We start from the raw sequence: 18746 nt of genomic DNA, 5'->3' as shown, positions 1-18746 counted from the left end.
CATATCTTCATTAGACTGTTACAACTTCTAGATACACTGTTGGTAATCTGGTACTCGTGTATTACAAAGAAAGCCATGGCAAACTGATATAAATGCTTCCCATGCTCTCAGTTTCTTTAAGGTAAGAAGCACCTCAAGGTTCTTATCCTTCAGTACCTCTCGGATCTCAGGTCCAATGAAAATGTCCTCTTTGAGCTAAGCAGAACAGAGGTGGGAGCAGAGTGCACAAATGTTGGAAGGCAACGCCATTTTTGTCCATGGCCATCACGAAATTCTTCATTAAACCAAGCTTGATATGAAGAAAAGGAAGTGCTCCTAGGTCCCCACTCCTTCTGCTTTTATTGCTTGGACACAGAGACAGAGAAAGCAACAGTAATTTGTGAAGCCCGCTTACATACCTATAAGGAGCCCAATGACTTTGAGGTCTCGCAGTGACTCCACTGGTACTGGTTGTACTTGACAGCTTCCAAAAGAAGTTCCATATTGTCGTATGACTCCTTCAAATGGACTAAGCAGGCAATAGGAAAGCTGAGGTATTTATTCCCATTGTGAAGGGGTACAGCCTTCAGACTTCGCTTGGAAGAGTCTATGAAAAGAATTGTGTGATAAACCAAAGAAGGTGAGCAAGTCAGATACATTTGTGCAGTAGCACAAGCAAAGTCCGGGTTCCGTTTCCTGAAACTGGGGATCCTTACATCTGCCTTGACCAGGTCCCACTACTTAAGCCGGGATGCTAGGAGCTCTGACCGCTGCTTAGGTAGATACGTAAGAGCATTCAGGTCTTCCTGCGTGATCCAGTGGGGTTCATTGCCACTTGCTCCTGAATAAGAAGAGACATTGTTTTCAGAAGAGATCGGCTTGGCAGAATCTTCCCCTGAAAGCATTTCTTCATCTGATGTACAGGGAGATCGTCTGAGAGATCTCATAGCTGATGAAAGGTTAGCATATTTGAATATTTTTCTACAAGAGGCATTGAAACCTGTTATATTTTTTAGACAAAAATAAAAATCATTTACATGGATTCGTGGCTCTCTCCAGACCATCGGGATAGCAAAGTTGAAGGTTGTTTTCTTGTACTTATTCTTTGTTTCGCCTAGTACTTATTCTATCGGTGTCTTTTGCCGAATTGCTTAGTTACCGGGTCGTAAATACACAAACACCGATTGTTAAGCGATAGTGGGGGAGAACACACACAAAGACATGCACACATACACACACAATGCCGAGTTTGACTATATTGAGACGTTAGACATAGTTCGCCGATCAAGCAGTTTCTGGTCGTCATCCCCACATGTGGCACCGAAAGCCAACGGAGGTTCTCGACCTTGCGGAGATTATCGCCGTCTCAACGAAGATACAACACTCGATCGCTCCCACATTGCATACATACAGGACTCCTCAGCCGAGCTATCCGGGTGTTCTGTTTTCTCGAAGTTCGACCTCACCCGAGGTTACCACCAAATGCCCGTACAAAACGACGATGTAACGAAATCCGCTGTGAACACTCCTTAAGATATGGAACATTTCTTTTGCTTTCACTCTTTCTTTAAAAATGGCACACCATCGGTTACGACAACGAGGTTCCTGTTTACAGCTACAGCTACAACTCATTGTAGCTACAACTCATTTTTACCAGGTGAGTGGAATGCAGCAAGGGGAAGTAGAGTACCTTGCTGAAAAACACAGCGCGCTACAGGAAATCGTACTCATGACTTTACGCTCCTTTTCCCCACATGGGCTCAACTTTCCTCTCCTTTTCATCTAACATTCTCCCCTCAACTCTCTCTCGTCATACCTACTTTCTCCCGCCCTTCTCACCTCTCTTGCTCCGACTCCTACTTATCTTCATTCCTACTCCCCATTTCTCTCCTCTTCACTCCTACCCACCTTCTCCCTCCCCATCATCGTCACCCCTCCCTCGGAACCCCACCCCTACTCATTCCAATCCCACCTTCGCTATCCTTTACATCCCGCCCCCACCCCACCACATCCCTTATACCCACTCCCAAATACCCCAGATCTACCTACCCACATACCCCACCTCTACCCCACCCTCATCCTAACCCACATACCACCCTTGCTGTCCCGCTCTCGCCTCCTTCACCTCCCAACACCACCACACCACCCCACACACAACTACCCATCACACCATCACACCACCACACACACACTGGCACTGACCACTTCCCAGCCCCACATCTTCACACCTACACATACACACGCACACTTCAAGGTCATCAGCCCTCTTCCACACGTACATACACTCTCTTATACACACGTACGCGCATCTTTGCTATCTCTCCTTCCTCCTAGCTCTCCTGTGTGACCCTTCTGTCCGGTATTCACCATGACAGATCACTAGCCACTACACATTCTCTTTATTTTCTCTCCTTGTTTCTTTCTGTGTTCCTTTCTGTAGAAGAGCGTAGGCTCGAAACGTTAAATACTTTTTCACTTCCCGAGCATTAAACTAATGCATCTGCTTGTTGTCTTCACAACTTGTCTTCGTCTTTTGCTTTTTTTTTGTGAATTCTCCTTATATATATACACAAGGAGAATTGATAGATCGTTAGCCACTACACACATTTTTTCTCTCCTTGTTTCTCTCATTTTCTGTGTCCTTTTCTGTAGAAGAGCGTAGGCTCTAAACGTAAAAGCATTTTTCTATTCCTGAGCGTTATACTAATACATCTGTTTGTTTTAAGCGTTTGCATGAATTCTTTAATAGGTATGGCCTATCCATAATTATAGAAAACAAAACTATTCTATGAGCTATTTAGATGCAAATTGTAACATAAATACCGGACTCCATGACCCTTATATAAAAGAAAACTCTACTTTAAGATATATAACTAATTCTAGTAACCATCCCTCGCAAATAGAAAAAAGCCCTACTACTAAATGTAAGAAAAATAATTTCAAACCTCTCCTCTAATGAAGAGATATTTAATAAACATAAGGAAAATACAATATAGCATTAACAAATGCAGGGTATAAAGGTAAAATTAAATACCTTCCCTATAATCTTAACTATAATAACCAGGATAGTGTAACTACCCCAACACACAAAATTTAGACAAATATAACTATACCAAAGATAAATATAAAAATAACAATAATAATAATAAAGAAATATTTAAAATGCGATAAGACAACCCATAAAAAATAATAATAGTAATAAAGAACATAACAACAACAACATCAATAATAATAATAATAACAACAACAGCAACAACAACAACAACAACAACAAAAATAATAATAATAAATAATAATAATAATAATAATAATAATAATAATAATAATAATAATAACAATAATAATATCATTACTACTAATAATAATAGAAAAAATTATTACAAACATAATATTATTAAATATAAAAAGGAAAATAAGAATGATCACAGAGAACTTACAAAGAATCTAAATAACCCCAATAAGGGATATAACGAAATGGATACTTTATGGCTAATAATACCTTTCGCTATGCAAGTCAATAATAACAGTAAAACCAATTTTTAGTTTAACTAACAAACATTTTACAAAAAGAAAATACAAATATTGGGAGATAACCCATAACATGACAATAAGAATAGGATATATTCTAACACATAACCTAGCTACCATCATCTCAATTAACAATAGAAAACTGGACACCTATCTAAGTAGAAAAGATAACAGAAGTAATACCAACATAAATGATAATTACAATAATAACAACTATAATAATAATAATAATAATAATAATAATAATAATAATAACAACAACAACAACAGCAACAATAATAATAATAATGATAACAGCAACAACGGAAGTGTAAATAATTATAGTAATAATACTAACATTATTGATCATAATAATATAAGCAATAATAACATTATTGTGAGCAACAATAGCCACAGAACTACTACTACTAATAATAATAATGATAATAATAATAATAATAGCCCTGATGCAGTACCAGGCAGTGGCTCTCATGGCTTCTGATCTTAACTGATTGGAAGTGTTATCATGTACATTGTTTTGTCTTGGTATAAAAGATGGGCTACAGCAAATATTCTGCTCAATACCACAGATTTGCTTGTCAGTTGCTTGACCTTAACCAGTTGAGCATGTCCCTTAGTGGCTGACGATATGTGCATCTCTGATCACGAGCAGAAGTAGTGGGGGAGCATCATAGCCATGTGTTGAGAGGGATTCTTTGGGGTTTGAATAATTCACCTCTGGAAACATGGGTGGTTTTTTCAACATCCTTAAACAACCCTTATTCAGGGACCGTTTGAGTGGGATGGGCTACTCAACCTGAAGAAAATTCTAACTGGGCCCCACCTGCAAGGTCATGTGCTGTTTATCTTGATATGAGATCACCATGTCGCGCACATATGGTTGTGATGCATGTGCCTGGTGTACCTTTATCAGACGGGTAGTCATGAAGGGTATATTGGGCTTCGTATATTTTACCCCAGTGTCACTTTGATGGCATGAACTGCTCTCTCACTCAATAATAATAACAATAATAATAACTTCCAACACCAATAACATAAACCCTACACAGCCACACAGAACATGTGATTGTAGAATAAGTAGTAATTGTGTATTTAATAACTGCATTAGAAAGGAGGTAGTATATCAATGTATAGTAAGTACACAATATGACGGCAAGGTATATGTGGGTGCGACAATAAGAAAAACAATATGAAACAGAGAATTATAATAACTATACATTTAGAAACAGAAATAGAAATTCTACAGGGTTAAGTAGCTACATATGGGAATTAAGGATGGGGGAATTAACAATAATTTAAAATGGAAAATATTAATATCAGCACCTGCATATAATACTAAAAATAGAAAAGCCTTTTGTATGAATGAAATTTTTATAATTGAGATTAAAATTCCGCTTACTAACAGCCTAAAAGAGCGCAACGATTTCTGTCTTCATAAGATTGGACATACCTTTTCCAAATACCACTATAGCCTAGTATTAAAACATCCCTACTAACATAATAATAATAATAATAATAATAATAATAATAATAATAATAATAATAATAATAATAGGTCTCATTATTATTATTATTACTATTATTATTATTATTATATTATTATTATTATTATTATTATTATTATTATTATTATTATTATTATTATTATTATTATTATTATTATTATTATTATTATTATTATTATTCGAGTTCTTATTGTTGCTATACTATATTGTATTATATAATGTATGATAATTATGCATATATATATAAGAAGGTATATATTAAGTTAGCTATAATTATATACATATATGTATCTGTAAGTATATATTACTATTACTGCTACTTTTGTATTTATATATGTGGATATGTGTGTATATATGTATATTTATGTACACACTCGTGTATATATATATTTATGTATGCACACACATGTATGTACGTTTAGGTAGTATGTATAGAGATATCATTGTACACGCAATTGTGAATATATATATATTTATGTATGCACACACATATATGAGTTTAGGTAGAAATGTATATGTTTATGTTTTCTGCTGGTACCTTCATGTATGTGTGGGTATATACATGTCTATGTATGTATGTATGTATTATATGTGTATATATATATATATATATATATATATATATATATATATATATGTGTGTGTGTGTGTGTGTGTGTGTGGTGTGTGTGTGTAAATATATGGTTTTATATATATATATATATATATGCATCTGTGTATGTATTGTATGTGCATGTTTATGTTGATAGATACAGACATTGATATGCAACCTCATTACAAAACCAATAAATTGATTGATTGATTAATTGCCTGATTGATAAATTGATTGATTGATTGAATAATGGACCTAAATTTTTGAGAATATTATTTTCATAATTAGACATCAATAAACCAGAGCTGTCTTCCTTCATTCTATTTATAACTAAAACAAAAACCACCACCATCATACCGCTTAAATGTAACATTAAAAGTAATTAACTAAATAAATAGACTGAATGACTAATGGTTTTATTAATTAAGGGACTTAACACTATTACATGGAGTCTTGCATTTGAGGCCTCTTGTCAGATAGAAATAGATTTTAAACATAATTTTAGCGATAAATAACAACAATGTAATAATATGTAGAAAATATTTAAGGATATATATTGAATTGGTTCATTAAAAGAGAATATATAATATATATAAAAGAGAATATATTATGTATTGAGTTGGTTCATTAATTTAGTAACTAAGCACTGTTGCATGGAGAATTTCAATTAATGCACTTTATAGGAGAGTACGTTTTAAGCATTATTTTAGCGATAAACAACAACTTAGTGAAACAACTTTTACAGTCACTTTTGGTATATTGTCCCTTGTTTGAATTTGGTCTTAAGAACTTCCAACATAATATTTTAACAATTTATTACCCGTATGATTTAGTAAATATATAAATGGTTCCCCTAATTAAACAGATACATGTAATATTATATAGGGGTTTTAAAATAAATTTGTAATAACTTATCTTTCATATGCAGTATATTAAAACAATATCCCCTTAGTAATACGACTTTAACCTAAAATTCTAATATATATATGTGTGTGTGTATGTGTGTATGTCTATGTATATATGTGTTTGTATATATATATATAAACTCATCCACATTATGTTTTTTTTTTATTTACACACATTTTATATATATATTTGCCTAATTTTGTGTTTATGTTATCGGTTATCCATTAACCAACCATAACAAAGTCATGGTCTTTAGAAACAATAGATGACCAATTAGATTACGGGACTGACCATAATTCCCTCCCCACTTCCCGCAGGATTTCAGTTACTCGATAAACAAAAAATAACGGAAAATAAAGTATCTTGATTAATACCCGGAAATTTATCACTTTTAGTACGAACTAATAATACAGGTATTAATATAAACTATAACCCACTTATAGTGGACCTTTGTCTAAAGCCCTCAATAGAAAACATATCGCATGTTTATATGTTTATATGAATATATACATGTTTATGTATAATTACTATAATTATATAAAAAGAAAAATATGAACTACTGCAATAATCCTCCCTTCTCAAAACATGTTATATCTATGTACTTATGGGTATGTTTATACGTAAATATATATATGTATATATATACGTATATATATATATATATATATATATATATATATGTATGTGTGTGTGTGCGTTTGTGTGTGTGTATGTATGTATGTATGTATGTATGTATGTATTCCTCATATACTTATTTCAATCCTACATAACTACAATAATCTTAAGATACAGTTATTTTAAATTCCACTATTATTTCTCTTTTTGATAACTTCCTCCTTCCTCTGTTTATACTTTATTTAATAAGAATAATATAATACACCTAATAATAATAATAATAATAATAATAATAATAATAATAATAATTGATTACTCTGTATGCATATACATATACATATGTGTGTTTATCCATATTTGTGTATATGCATGTATATGTAAAAATGTGTTTATATGTATGTATTTGTATTTATAACTTAATCTTATGAACCTTCTAAACTCTCCGACGAAGCCCAGAGACACACTCAAGTACCTTAATCTTATCTACGAAATAATTCAGTTAATTGAAGGACTGGAAGTAAAGTGGGGTACTATGATCTCTTGACTGAAACAGCCGTAAGAGACTATCCTACTTTTTATGCTCTACGTTATATATTTTAATAATTACTGGTATTTTTATATATTATATATGTAAAGCATAATATGTCATACATGTATGTATATTGTTATATTGTTATAAGTGGGTTTTGTTTAATAAATAGACATACTATAATGTCTAAATTTGATGAATACCATCTCTTGATCCCCTCCATTTTCTTATTGCTGTATATATATATATATATTATATATATATATATGTATATATATATATATATATATAATATATATATATATATATATATATATATATATATATGTATATATATAATAATAATAATATAGGGAGTATAACATCAAACTTACAGGGAAAAATTCAATTTAGTATTAAACTAAATTTTACAATATAAATATATAAAATACAAATTAGAGATAAAACCACTATTATGCAAACTCAAACAGTGATAGACAAAGATCAAAACATAAATAACAAATATACATTTTTATAAAACTATAACTAGCTCTCAAAAAGTATAAAAATGAATGATCAATATATAATAAGTAAAAAAAACTATGTACGTTTCATGGCTACAATTAAATTCGAATTACAATTAAGTTTACATCAATTGAAACAAATTCGATTTAAAATTATAATCAATCTTTAGGTTAACGATAATAGTTAAATAAATAAGCAAATAGTGTTAAACAATATTTATTTAAAAAATATATAAAATAATGATTTTATTTCTATAAGAAAAATTACATTAATACATCAAATCTGAAAATTTTCACATAATTTTAAAATTTAAAAAAATTAAGCCAAACAGAAAAGATCCAATTAATCAATCAATATAATATCAAGTTGCTTTATTTTTATTTCAGATGGGCATGTCGCTTCGAAAAAAATATCTTATTATGGGTATTATCACAATCTTCTTGTTTGCGGGGATACTTTTGATAGACAAACACTTAAAAGAGCGCCTATTACACAGACAGAGAATCCTGGTTAATCAGTTGCGAGAAACCAAGTTTTTATTAGTCCTTATCACAACGTGGAACTTATCACCAGAAAAACTTGCAATTTATGAAAATACAGCCCGAATATGGGGAAGTTGGCCATTATTATTGCAACCTGTATTATTTAGACCAGCAATACCCACGGATAATGTAAGTAGCAGCCGGCTGGATACGTATTTAAGAAAAAATTGGAGGATACGGAATGTTACAAAAGTTGCCTGCGGTCAAATACCAGTTTTAAAAGCGATGATTCTTGAAGTACTTGCGTCTTTTACTGATCACGACTTCTATGGCTATGCAAATGCTGACATTCTTTTCGATGAGAGTCTTATCAATACGCTGAAATCTATTAAGAAAAAGTTACCACAAAATAGACCTATACTAATAGTTGGTCAAAGGACAAACGTTAAATTTACAAATAGTACATACATTGTGAATTCTTATAATATTCGAAAGATAGCTGAAAGCGGAATATTAATGAGAGGCATAGCAATAGATTATTTTATTACAAATCGACACTTTCCCTGGAATCAAATCTTTGATTTCGTCATTGGACGTAGTAGATATGATAATTGGTTGATCGCTTTTGCAAATTCTCAAAATATGACACTTATTGATGCTACAGAATCTCTGACTGCTGTTCATCAAACGACATCGGACGGTAATTATGCAGGATGGAGGCATCCCAATAAATACTGTAATGTTGCAATCATCAAAGCTAATCCCCCAAAATTCAAAATGACTTGGGGTTCCACAGTTTGTGCCCCTTATTATACTAAAAGAAATCGAGAATCAAATGAGATAGATATTCTATACAGAAGAACCTCTCCATCATGCAAACCTTAAATATATTAGTGCACCAGAACATTAATCATTGTATTATGAGTTATTCCTCCTGAAACAAAAGATATTTATTTAAAACTGGATTCGTAAGTGTCAGTTTTATGAAGGTATGTATATATATACGTGTGTTGTGTGTGCGTATCGTAATAAAGATTAAAAAAAAGGATAATCTGAGTAATGCTACACATACACTACCATAATCTCATGAAGTTATGAAAACGCGTTTCTGTATAATGGTATATGATTTCGTAACTTATTACACAGGGTTGGCCAAAATTCACGGGACAGTAAATCAAAACCATTTAAATCCAAACTTTCTTTATGTTTAACAACTGAATGAATTTAATAAAAGCGTCTAAATATGAAACATCATGAATATAATTCAAACTGAAGTCCTGCTTGAGCGATACATTTTTTCCGTTTGAGTCAATACAGAATTACAGATAGTATATATGGAATTTCGATTTACTGTCGGGAGACTTTGGCCAACCCTGTATACCAAACTATCCGTTCGTTTTATCTAAATCACCGTCATTAGTCCAATCAACGAACCAATTACTCCTTGAATACTCCTGGATTTGCAGAATACGGGATGTCAAAGAAATATCCTTTCAACTTAACCAATACCACTGATGTGATTTGTGTACGTAATTTTCGGTTTAGACACCCGAGCCAAAGCATATAGTGTGCTTCACTGCTGATTTGCCTCCATCTATTCTGCTGGTACCTTTATGCTTTATTATATATATAACAATCAAATTAGCTAATTAGAAAATCTCTTTGAAAGATGGAAGCAGTAAGTATACTACTGAGAAGTAATGTTTGTCGCCACTTCAACACGGCTGTTCCGTAGGAACCGACTTTATGACCATTTTAACACCAGGATGACGCCTCCTGCAGCTGGTTATTCGAAGCAATATGCACCCAATATATGTTGCAAGCAGGGGAAACTACCAGACCGTACGGTATCGAACTCTTTGTTATCATTAATTCTGTTGACTAAAATGAGTAGTACCTGTATTTCAAAGGACCAACCTTGTCACATTCTGTGGCACGCAGTCTCCATGGAAACTATATTAAGGATACACATGTCTACATACACATTAATTTTAACTGGAACTGACGTCCTCGTACCCGAAGGGAGTGCCAGTATACACACACACGCTCACACACACATACGTACACACACACAAACTCACATTCACACACAGGCATATGTATACATACACACACACTCACATATATATGTTGTATAAAGTAGTTTGATTTTGAATCCCTCTACAGCTGTAGCGTTACTTACAGTAAAAAGCCTTGATATAATAATGTATTTTATATATAAGGAAAAATAATATATTTTGTATTAATTTTTCTTTTAATTGGTTTTGCACGCTGAGGAGTAGATAGACAGCCGACAGCTGATGAAGGGATGTTCTTTGTGTTACTTGTCCTGTTATCCATTTGTTTCTCTCGTTGTTTGCGTATTAAAATCATTTGTTTTCGTATTTCATGTTGTTTACTGTTGGTGACGTCGTGTACCCACATATGTATGTATATATATATATATATATATATATATATAAATTGATCAAAATAAAAATAAAATAAAAACATGAGGCGAAGGATTCAGCGGTACATATGTTTCGGGCCTTATTAACAGATACATAACAAATCATAATGTATGTCTGTGGCCTTCTTCAGCCGCTCACAACAGCTTCCACAAGGACATGTGTTAGTTCCGAAATTCTTGGTTGGGGATGCAAATCTTCTCGTTCCCGTACGACAAAATACGGCAGCAGCATCGAATTGAATCGTCCATCTCCTTCTTCTCTCAATGTAGAATGAGGAAACTTGGATGTTGAGGTAATGTAAATAAATAAATACGTATATAGAGGTGAAGGTGGAGGGGCGAGAGTTCGGGACGAGGGATAAAAAATAATGTATAAATGTATGATAAATAAGATAAAGAGTTGTAAGGAGATGTAAAGGGGGTATAAAGGCATAATGTTGTAAAGTAAAAATAGAAATGGAAATAATAGTAAAAGGTAAAGGAACCTGATAAAAACATGATAAAAGTGTAAAAGAGTGTAGGGATAGGGATGTATAGAGGTCGCGGACCCAGCATGGTGGTCAAGAGATTGATAAAACTTAGTTGTAGAACTGTCAGTAAATTAACGGTTTCGTCGTAAATCAAGCTGATGAGAGTTTAATCTGGTTCCTTGAATTAAATGGACTTCCAGTACATACATATCATCATGGGTACATACACCCACATACACGCGTACATATACGTCTCCAAGTCTATAAGCAAACACACGCACTCGCGTGTAAACCTGTACATAAACCCACACGCACCCACACGCATGCGCGCACACACACATACATACAACAGAATATCCGCATATATAGACGGACATTACGCGCGTATACGCTCACATGTACATACGTGCGCCCCTCACTACATACGTACACGTATATGCCCACGTCTCTAGGTCTAGGTATAAGATATTAAAGGATGTGTATAAGAACGTATGTAAAGAATCCCGTACTCATGTTAATACGCGCACGCACACACGGCTGTGTGTCCGTATGTGCGTGCACATATATATACTCACATACGCACACAGAGACACACGCGCTCATGGGTATAGTCATAAGATATCGAAGTATGCATGTACACATACGCGCGCGCACATGTATGTATGCGCATACACACGTACGCGGACGCTCGGATACTCAAAAGGCGGATCCATAGGTGAGTAAATCGATAGATTAGGGGTAAGAATGAGGGTAAGGTAAAGATTAGAAATAAAAAATACAGTATAAAATAAGAAATACAGTGTAATAGTTAGAAATGAAATATAAGATTATAAGGGTTATAAGAGTTAAGGTAATGGATGAAAATGAAAATGAGAGTAAATGGCAGTAGAATAAACGTAAAAATAAAAGTAAAAATAAAATTAAAAATAAAAATACATGGAAGTAGGATAAAAGTAAAAATAAAAATGAAAATAAAAATAAAAATAGAAATAAAAATAAAAATAAAATAAAATAAAATAAAAAAATATAAAAATAAGAAAATAAGGTAAAAATATAATTTTGTAAAGTTTAACATGAGATGGAGGTGGCCCACATATATATATATATGTGTATATGTACACACGCGTATGTGCACATAAACGCACACACACACACACACACACACATACACACGCACATATAGGAAAACGGGATGTGCTGGAGCCGACAGGTTGCACCGGGTGGGAGGAAATAGCATGGGGGAGTTGGTATAAGACCTAAGCATTGTAGTATTTGAAAGTATTAATAAGTTTATGTATACAGGATGGTTTGAACTCTGACCTTTTGTTAATAAGATTGTGTTTGTCTTTGAATTTCAAGATGTTCAGGAGTTCTACACAGCATAGTTGGCATCCTGCTCTATTATTTAATAAGGTGCAGCTGATCCGATGATGGACCATCTGAGTTTGAAGCTTATGCATTTGTCTTTTAATTCCCAAATTCTTTTAGAGAGGGAGGTGCTGTTAGCCTTATGTCTATGTCTCATCGAGGACCGTGGTTGTAGTATCTGGATTTCCAGGAGGTTGAGCAACCAATATAGGTGAGTGTGTTAAATTGAGTACTCACCTCACATGAGTATATTACGTTTTTTGCCCTGCATGCGCCCTGCAGCGGGCACTCTGATGCACATCTGCAGTTGCATTGCATTGCATTATTCGGTCGTGTGCTGCTAATCCTAGGCGGAGGTGTTGCAATACGAGGGGGGCGTTGGTAACCTCCTGGTTGTTGATGGGTGTAGTATTTCCTCTGTAGTGTCGGCGGTGTTATTACTAACTGCTTGGGTATTATGGTTGCCAGTCTGGTTATAATGCCTACTGTCTAGATGAGGGGGGTTCTGTTGGTCGCTATGGTTTGCTCTTGATCTAGCTGTTCTAATATTAATATAGTTGTGTTTAGCTAAGAGGCAGCTCATGTTGGGCAGGGTAGAGTAGGAAATCCTAATAGTTTTGTTGGAGAAGATACTTCTATATTTGTGGGTGGGTGGGAAGTTGTTGGAAATTATAGAGAATATTCTTTTACATAACCTACCCCTAACTGCTAAGTTGAAAGGTATGTTGAACCATATGTATTTGCGTAATCTACTATTATCCCTTCTGTTTCTCCTAATAGGATCTATATTGTTCTCGTCGGGAGGGTTACTATTGTGTGCTGTTCTATTAGTCCGCCTATTTCCTATATGTTGTTTGGAGTTTGAATTAGACTTATCGGTAGTGTGAGTTGAGTGCTGAGTTCGATTATAATTGGAGTCTTATGGTCGACGGACGCTCCCGGTTGGTCTACGTATGATATTCTCTGGTTATATCCGGCACTATAGAGAGCTTGGTTGTAGTGTTGAGCATGATTATTGAAAATTTCTCTATTAGAGGATAGTTTTGTCAGTCTGTCTGAGATGGCTTGTACTGTGGTGCTAATTATACAGGGTGGATGGTTGGAAGAGGTATGGATGTATTTGGTAGTTTCTTCTGGTTTCCTATATGGGTAGTGAAGGTGCTTATTCAAATCTAACGTAACATCTAAGAAGTTAACTATTTTAGTATTGGTCATAAATTCTAGTTTAAGATTGAAGGATTTGAAAAAAAGCCTGATCTTTTTCCTAATTCTTTCTAGTTTACTCCCATTGTTGGTGGGGTATATGAAGAGAGCGTCGTCTCTGTATAGACCCCCCTGAAGATCCGGTACCTCGGAGAAAAGCTTCTTGAGCAGGTAGGCCCCGACCAAGTCAGTCACCTGAGCTGAATCGCTCGAGCCCATAGCCACATCGAAATTGTCGGGGGTATCGGATCTGGTCCAGAGTCTACCGTCGAATTCTATTATGGTTTTTCTAGCTAATAGAATTATGTCAATTTTTTCTCTGTCTATGAGTGAAAGGTTGCGGGCAAAAAAGGGATTTGTTAAGTAAGATGGGGGATATACTGGCGTAGTAGCTGGCTATGTCGAATTGGATGAATGAGTAGTCGGGCCCTTTGGTGATAGTGTTAAACCATTCTAGCACATCGCTGGTATTAATCCATAGTTGGAGTGGGATGTGGGGTTTGATGTGTGGGATCACCTTGTCCAGGACGGTCTTGCTAAGTCTGCCGATATCCGATTTAGTCGGACAGATTAATCGTACTCCTACACTATCCGGGAAGTCTTCTTATGGTCTTTAATAGTAATTTTGGGTACTTGCGGTTTAATAGGTTCTGTTCTGTCCAGGAGGTCTAATTTGCTCATAACTTCCTTGATTTTGTAATTAATTTCCTTAAGGTTATCCGTAGAAGTAGTTTTATACTTTTTGCTAAGTTCCCTCATGATGAGCGATTTGTAGGTTTGGTAGTCTAGCCTATACCAGTTCCCCGTCTTGTCAGCGGGTATGATAAGATTACCGTCGTTCCTGAGTGAATGCAGGAAATCTTTAAGGCTCCTTAAGTGGGTGTTGGAAATGGTCTTATGTTTACTAATGTTGATGTTGGTAATGAGGTCGATTAAGTCTTTTTCAAAATTTTCCAGTGCGTAGTTAGGGGGTGGGTTTCTTCTGCTTTTAAATATCTTCTTGTGTGCTATTTCTTCTTGGTTAGAGTTGGGGTTGCTTTTCTCCGGGTTATCGAAATGGTAGGCCGCCCACCTAATTCTTCTAATAAAGTCTGTGGTTCGGTGGATGAGAGTCGTCGTGTAAGTTTTGTCGGAGTGGAGAGGTATGTCCTGGGGGAGAAGTTTGTGTGAATCCTTTGAATCCTCATGTTTGGGTTCGTCAAGTACTAAAGGTTGTCGCGGTTGCGTGGGATCAGATCCTAGTGACAACGTAGGTGAGTTGAGTGTAGAAATTCGGGGTGAGTACTTGATAATTATAAGCACCTGTTATACCGTTTGGTGGTGTAGGGGTGGAGTAAATTGATCAAAATAAAAATAAAAATAAAAACATGAGGCGAAGGATTCAGCGGTACATATGTTTCGGGCCTTTATTAGACAGATACATAACAAATCATAATGTATGTCTGTGGCCTTCTTCAGCCGCTCACAACAGCTTCCACAAGGACATGTGTTAGTTCCGAAATTCTTGGTTGGGGATGCAAATCTTCTCGTTCCCGTACGACAAAATACGGCAGCAGCATCGAATTGAATCGTCCATCTCCTTCTTCTCTCAATGTAGAATGAGGAAACTTGGATGTTGAGGTAATGTAAATAAATAAATACGTATATAGAGGTGAAGGTGGAGGGGCGAGAGTTCGGGACGAGGGATAAAAAAATGTATAAATGTAGATGATAAGATATAAAGAGTTGTAAGGAGATGTAAAGGGGTATAAAGGCATAATGTTGTAAAGTAAAAATAGAAATGGAAAATAGTAAAAGAGGTAAAGGAACCTGATAAAAACATGATAAAAGTGTAAAAGAGTGTAGGGATAAGGGATGTATAGAGGTCGCGGACCCAGCATGGTGGTCAGAGATTGATAAAACTTAGTTGTAGAACTGTCAGTAAATTAACGGTTTCGTCGTAAATCAGAGCTGATGAGAGTTTAATCTGGTTCCTTGAATTAAATGGACTTCCAGTACATACATATCATCATGGGTACATACACCCACATACACGCGTACATATACGTCTCCAAGTCTATAAGCAAACACACGCACTCGCGTGTAAACCTGTACATAAACCCACACGCACCCCACGCATGCGCGCACACACACATACATACAACAGAATATCCGCATATATAGACGGACATTACGCGCGTATACGCTCACATGTACATACGTGCGCCCCTCACTACATACGTACACGTATATGCCCACGTCTCTAGGTCTAGGTATAAGATATTAAAGGATGTGTATAAGAACGTATGTAAAGAATCCCGTACTCATGTTAATACGCGCACGCACACACGGCTGTGTGTCCGTATGTGCGTGCACATATATATACTCACATACGCACACAGAGACACACGCGCTCATGGGTATAGTCATAAGATATCGAAGTATGCATGTACACATACGCGCGCGCACATGTATGTATGCGCATACACACGTACGCGGACGCTCGGATACTCAAAAGGCGGATCCATAGGTGAGTAAATCGATAGATTAGGGGTAAGAATGAGGGTAAGGGTAAAGATTAGAAATAAAAAATACAGTATAAAATAAGAAATACAGTGTAATAGTTAGAAATGAAATATAAGAATTATAAGGGTTATAAGAGTTAAGGTAAGGGATGAAAATGAAAATGAGAGTAAATGGCAGTAGAATAAACGTAAAAATAAAAGTAAAAATAAAATTAAAAATAAAAATACATGGAAGTAGGATAAAAGTAAAAATAAAAATGAAATAAAAATAAAAATAGAAATAAAAATAAAAATAAAAATAAAATAAAATAAAAAATATAAAATAAGAAAATAAGGTAAAAATATAATTTTGTAAAGTTTAACATGAGATGGAGGTGGCCCACATATATATATATATGTGTATATGTACACACGCGTATGTGCACATAAACGCACACACACACACACACACACACATACACACGCACATATAGGAAAACGGGATGTGCTGAGCCGACAGGTTGCACCGGGTGGGAGGAAATAGCATGGGGGAGTTGGTATAAGACCTAAGCATTGTAGTATTAAAGTATTAATAAGTTTATGTATACAGGATGGTTTGAACTCTGACCTTTTGTTAATAAGATTGTGTTTGTCTTTGAATTTCAAGATGTTCAGGAGTTCTACACAGCATAGTTGGCATCCTGCTCTATTATTTAAATAAGGTGCAGCTGATCCGATGATGGACCATCTGAGTTTGAAGCTTATGCATTTGTCTTTTAATTCCCAAATTCTTTTAGAGAGGGAGGTGCTGTTAGCCTTATGTCTATGTCTCATCGAGGACCGGTGGTTGTGTATCTGGATTTCCAGGAGGTTGAGCAACCAATATAGGTGAGTGTGTTAAATTGAGTACTCACCTCACATGAGTATATTACGTTTTTTGCCCTGCATGCGCCCTGCAGCGGGCACTCTGATGCACATCTGCAGTTGCATTGCATTGCATTATTCGGTCGTGTGCTGCTAATCCTAGGCGGAGGTGTTGCAATACGAGTGGGGGCGTTGGTAACCTCCTGGTTGTTGATGGGTGTAGTATTTCCTCTGTAGTGTCGGCGGGTGTTATTACTAACTGCTTGGGTATTATGGTTGCCAGTCTGGTTATAATGCCTACTGTCTAGATGAGGGGGGTTCTGTTGGTCGCTATGGTTTGCTCTTGATCTAGCTGTTCTAATATTAATATAGTTGTGTTTAGCTAAGAGGCAGCTCATGTTGGGCAGGGTAGAGTAGGAAATCCTAATAGTTTTGTTGGAGAAGATACTTCTATATTTGTGGGTGGGTGGGAAGTTGTTGGAAATTATAGAGAATATTCTTTTACATAACCTACCCCTAACTGCTAAGTTGAAAGGTATGTTGAACCATATGTATTTGCGTAATCTACTATTATCCCTTCTGTTTCTCCTAATAGGATCTATATTGTTCTCGTCGGGAGGGTTACTATTGTGTGCTGTTCTATTAGTCCGCCTATTTCCTATATGTTGTTTGGAGTTTGAATTAGACTTATCGGTAGTGTGAGTTGAGTGCTGAGTTCGATTATAATTGGGAGTCTTATGGTCGACGGACGCTCCCGGTTGGTCTACGTATGATATTCTCTGGTTATATCCGGCACTATAGAGAGCTTGGTTGTAGTGTTGAGCATGATTATTGAAAATTTCTCTATTAGAGGATAGTTTTGTCAGTCTGTCTGAGATGGCTTGTACTGTGGTGCTAATTATACAGGGTGGATGGTTGGAAGAGGTATGGATGTATTTGGTAGTTTCTTCTGGTTTCCTATATGGGTAGTGAAGGTGCTTATTCAAATCTAACGTAACATCTAAGAAGTTAACTATTTTAGTATTGGTCATAAATTCTAGTTTAAGATTGAAGGATTTGAAAAAAAGCCTGATCTTTTTCCTAATTCTTTCTAGTTTACTCCTATTGTTGGTGGGATATGAAGAGAGCGTCGTCTCTGTATAACCCCCCTGAAGATCCGGTACCTCGGAGAAAAGCTTCTTGAGCAGGTAGGCCCCGACCAAGTCAGTCACCTGAGCTGAATCGCTCGAGCCCATAGCCACATCGAAATTGTCGGGGGTATCGGATCTG

At 35.4% G+C, this 18746-nt stretch overlaps 1 protein-coding gene across 2 annotated transcripts in view; it reads left to right on the top strand.

The window, feature by feature from the left end:
* The window catches only part of LOC115218909, a 14065-nt gene extending 4374 nt beyond the window's left edge, over positions 1-9691 (top strand). Inside the window, exons 1-2 of one of the 2 annotated variants that reach the window (XM_029788911.2) lie at positions 1538-1636; positions 8545-9691. In XM_029788911.2, the coding sequence (XP_029644771.1) occupies positions 1553-1636; positions 8545-9525 (1065 nt within the window). In that variant the 5' untranslated portion in view covers positions 1538-1552 and the 3' untranslated portion in view covers positions 9526-9691. Of the gene's footprint in view, positions 1-1537; positions 1637-8544 lie in introns of those variants that run through there. The other variant, XM_029788920.2, reaches the window with a different exon arrangement.
* The last annotated feature ends 9055 nt before the right edge of the window (positions 9692-18746 follow it).

The sequence above is a fragment of the Octopus sinensis genome, linkage group LG1, assembly GCF_006345805.1.
Source record: "Octopus sinensis linkage group LG1, ASM634580v1, whole genome shotgun sequence".
In the NCBI taxonomy this organism is placed as follows: Eukaryota; Metazoa; Mollusca; class Cephalopoda; order Octopoda; family Octopodidae; genus Octopus; species Octopus sinensis.
The sequence above is the reverse complement of the archived record's forward strand: the minus strand, read 5'-3'. Positions and strand labels throughout refer to the sequence as shown.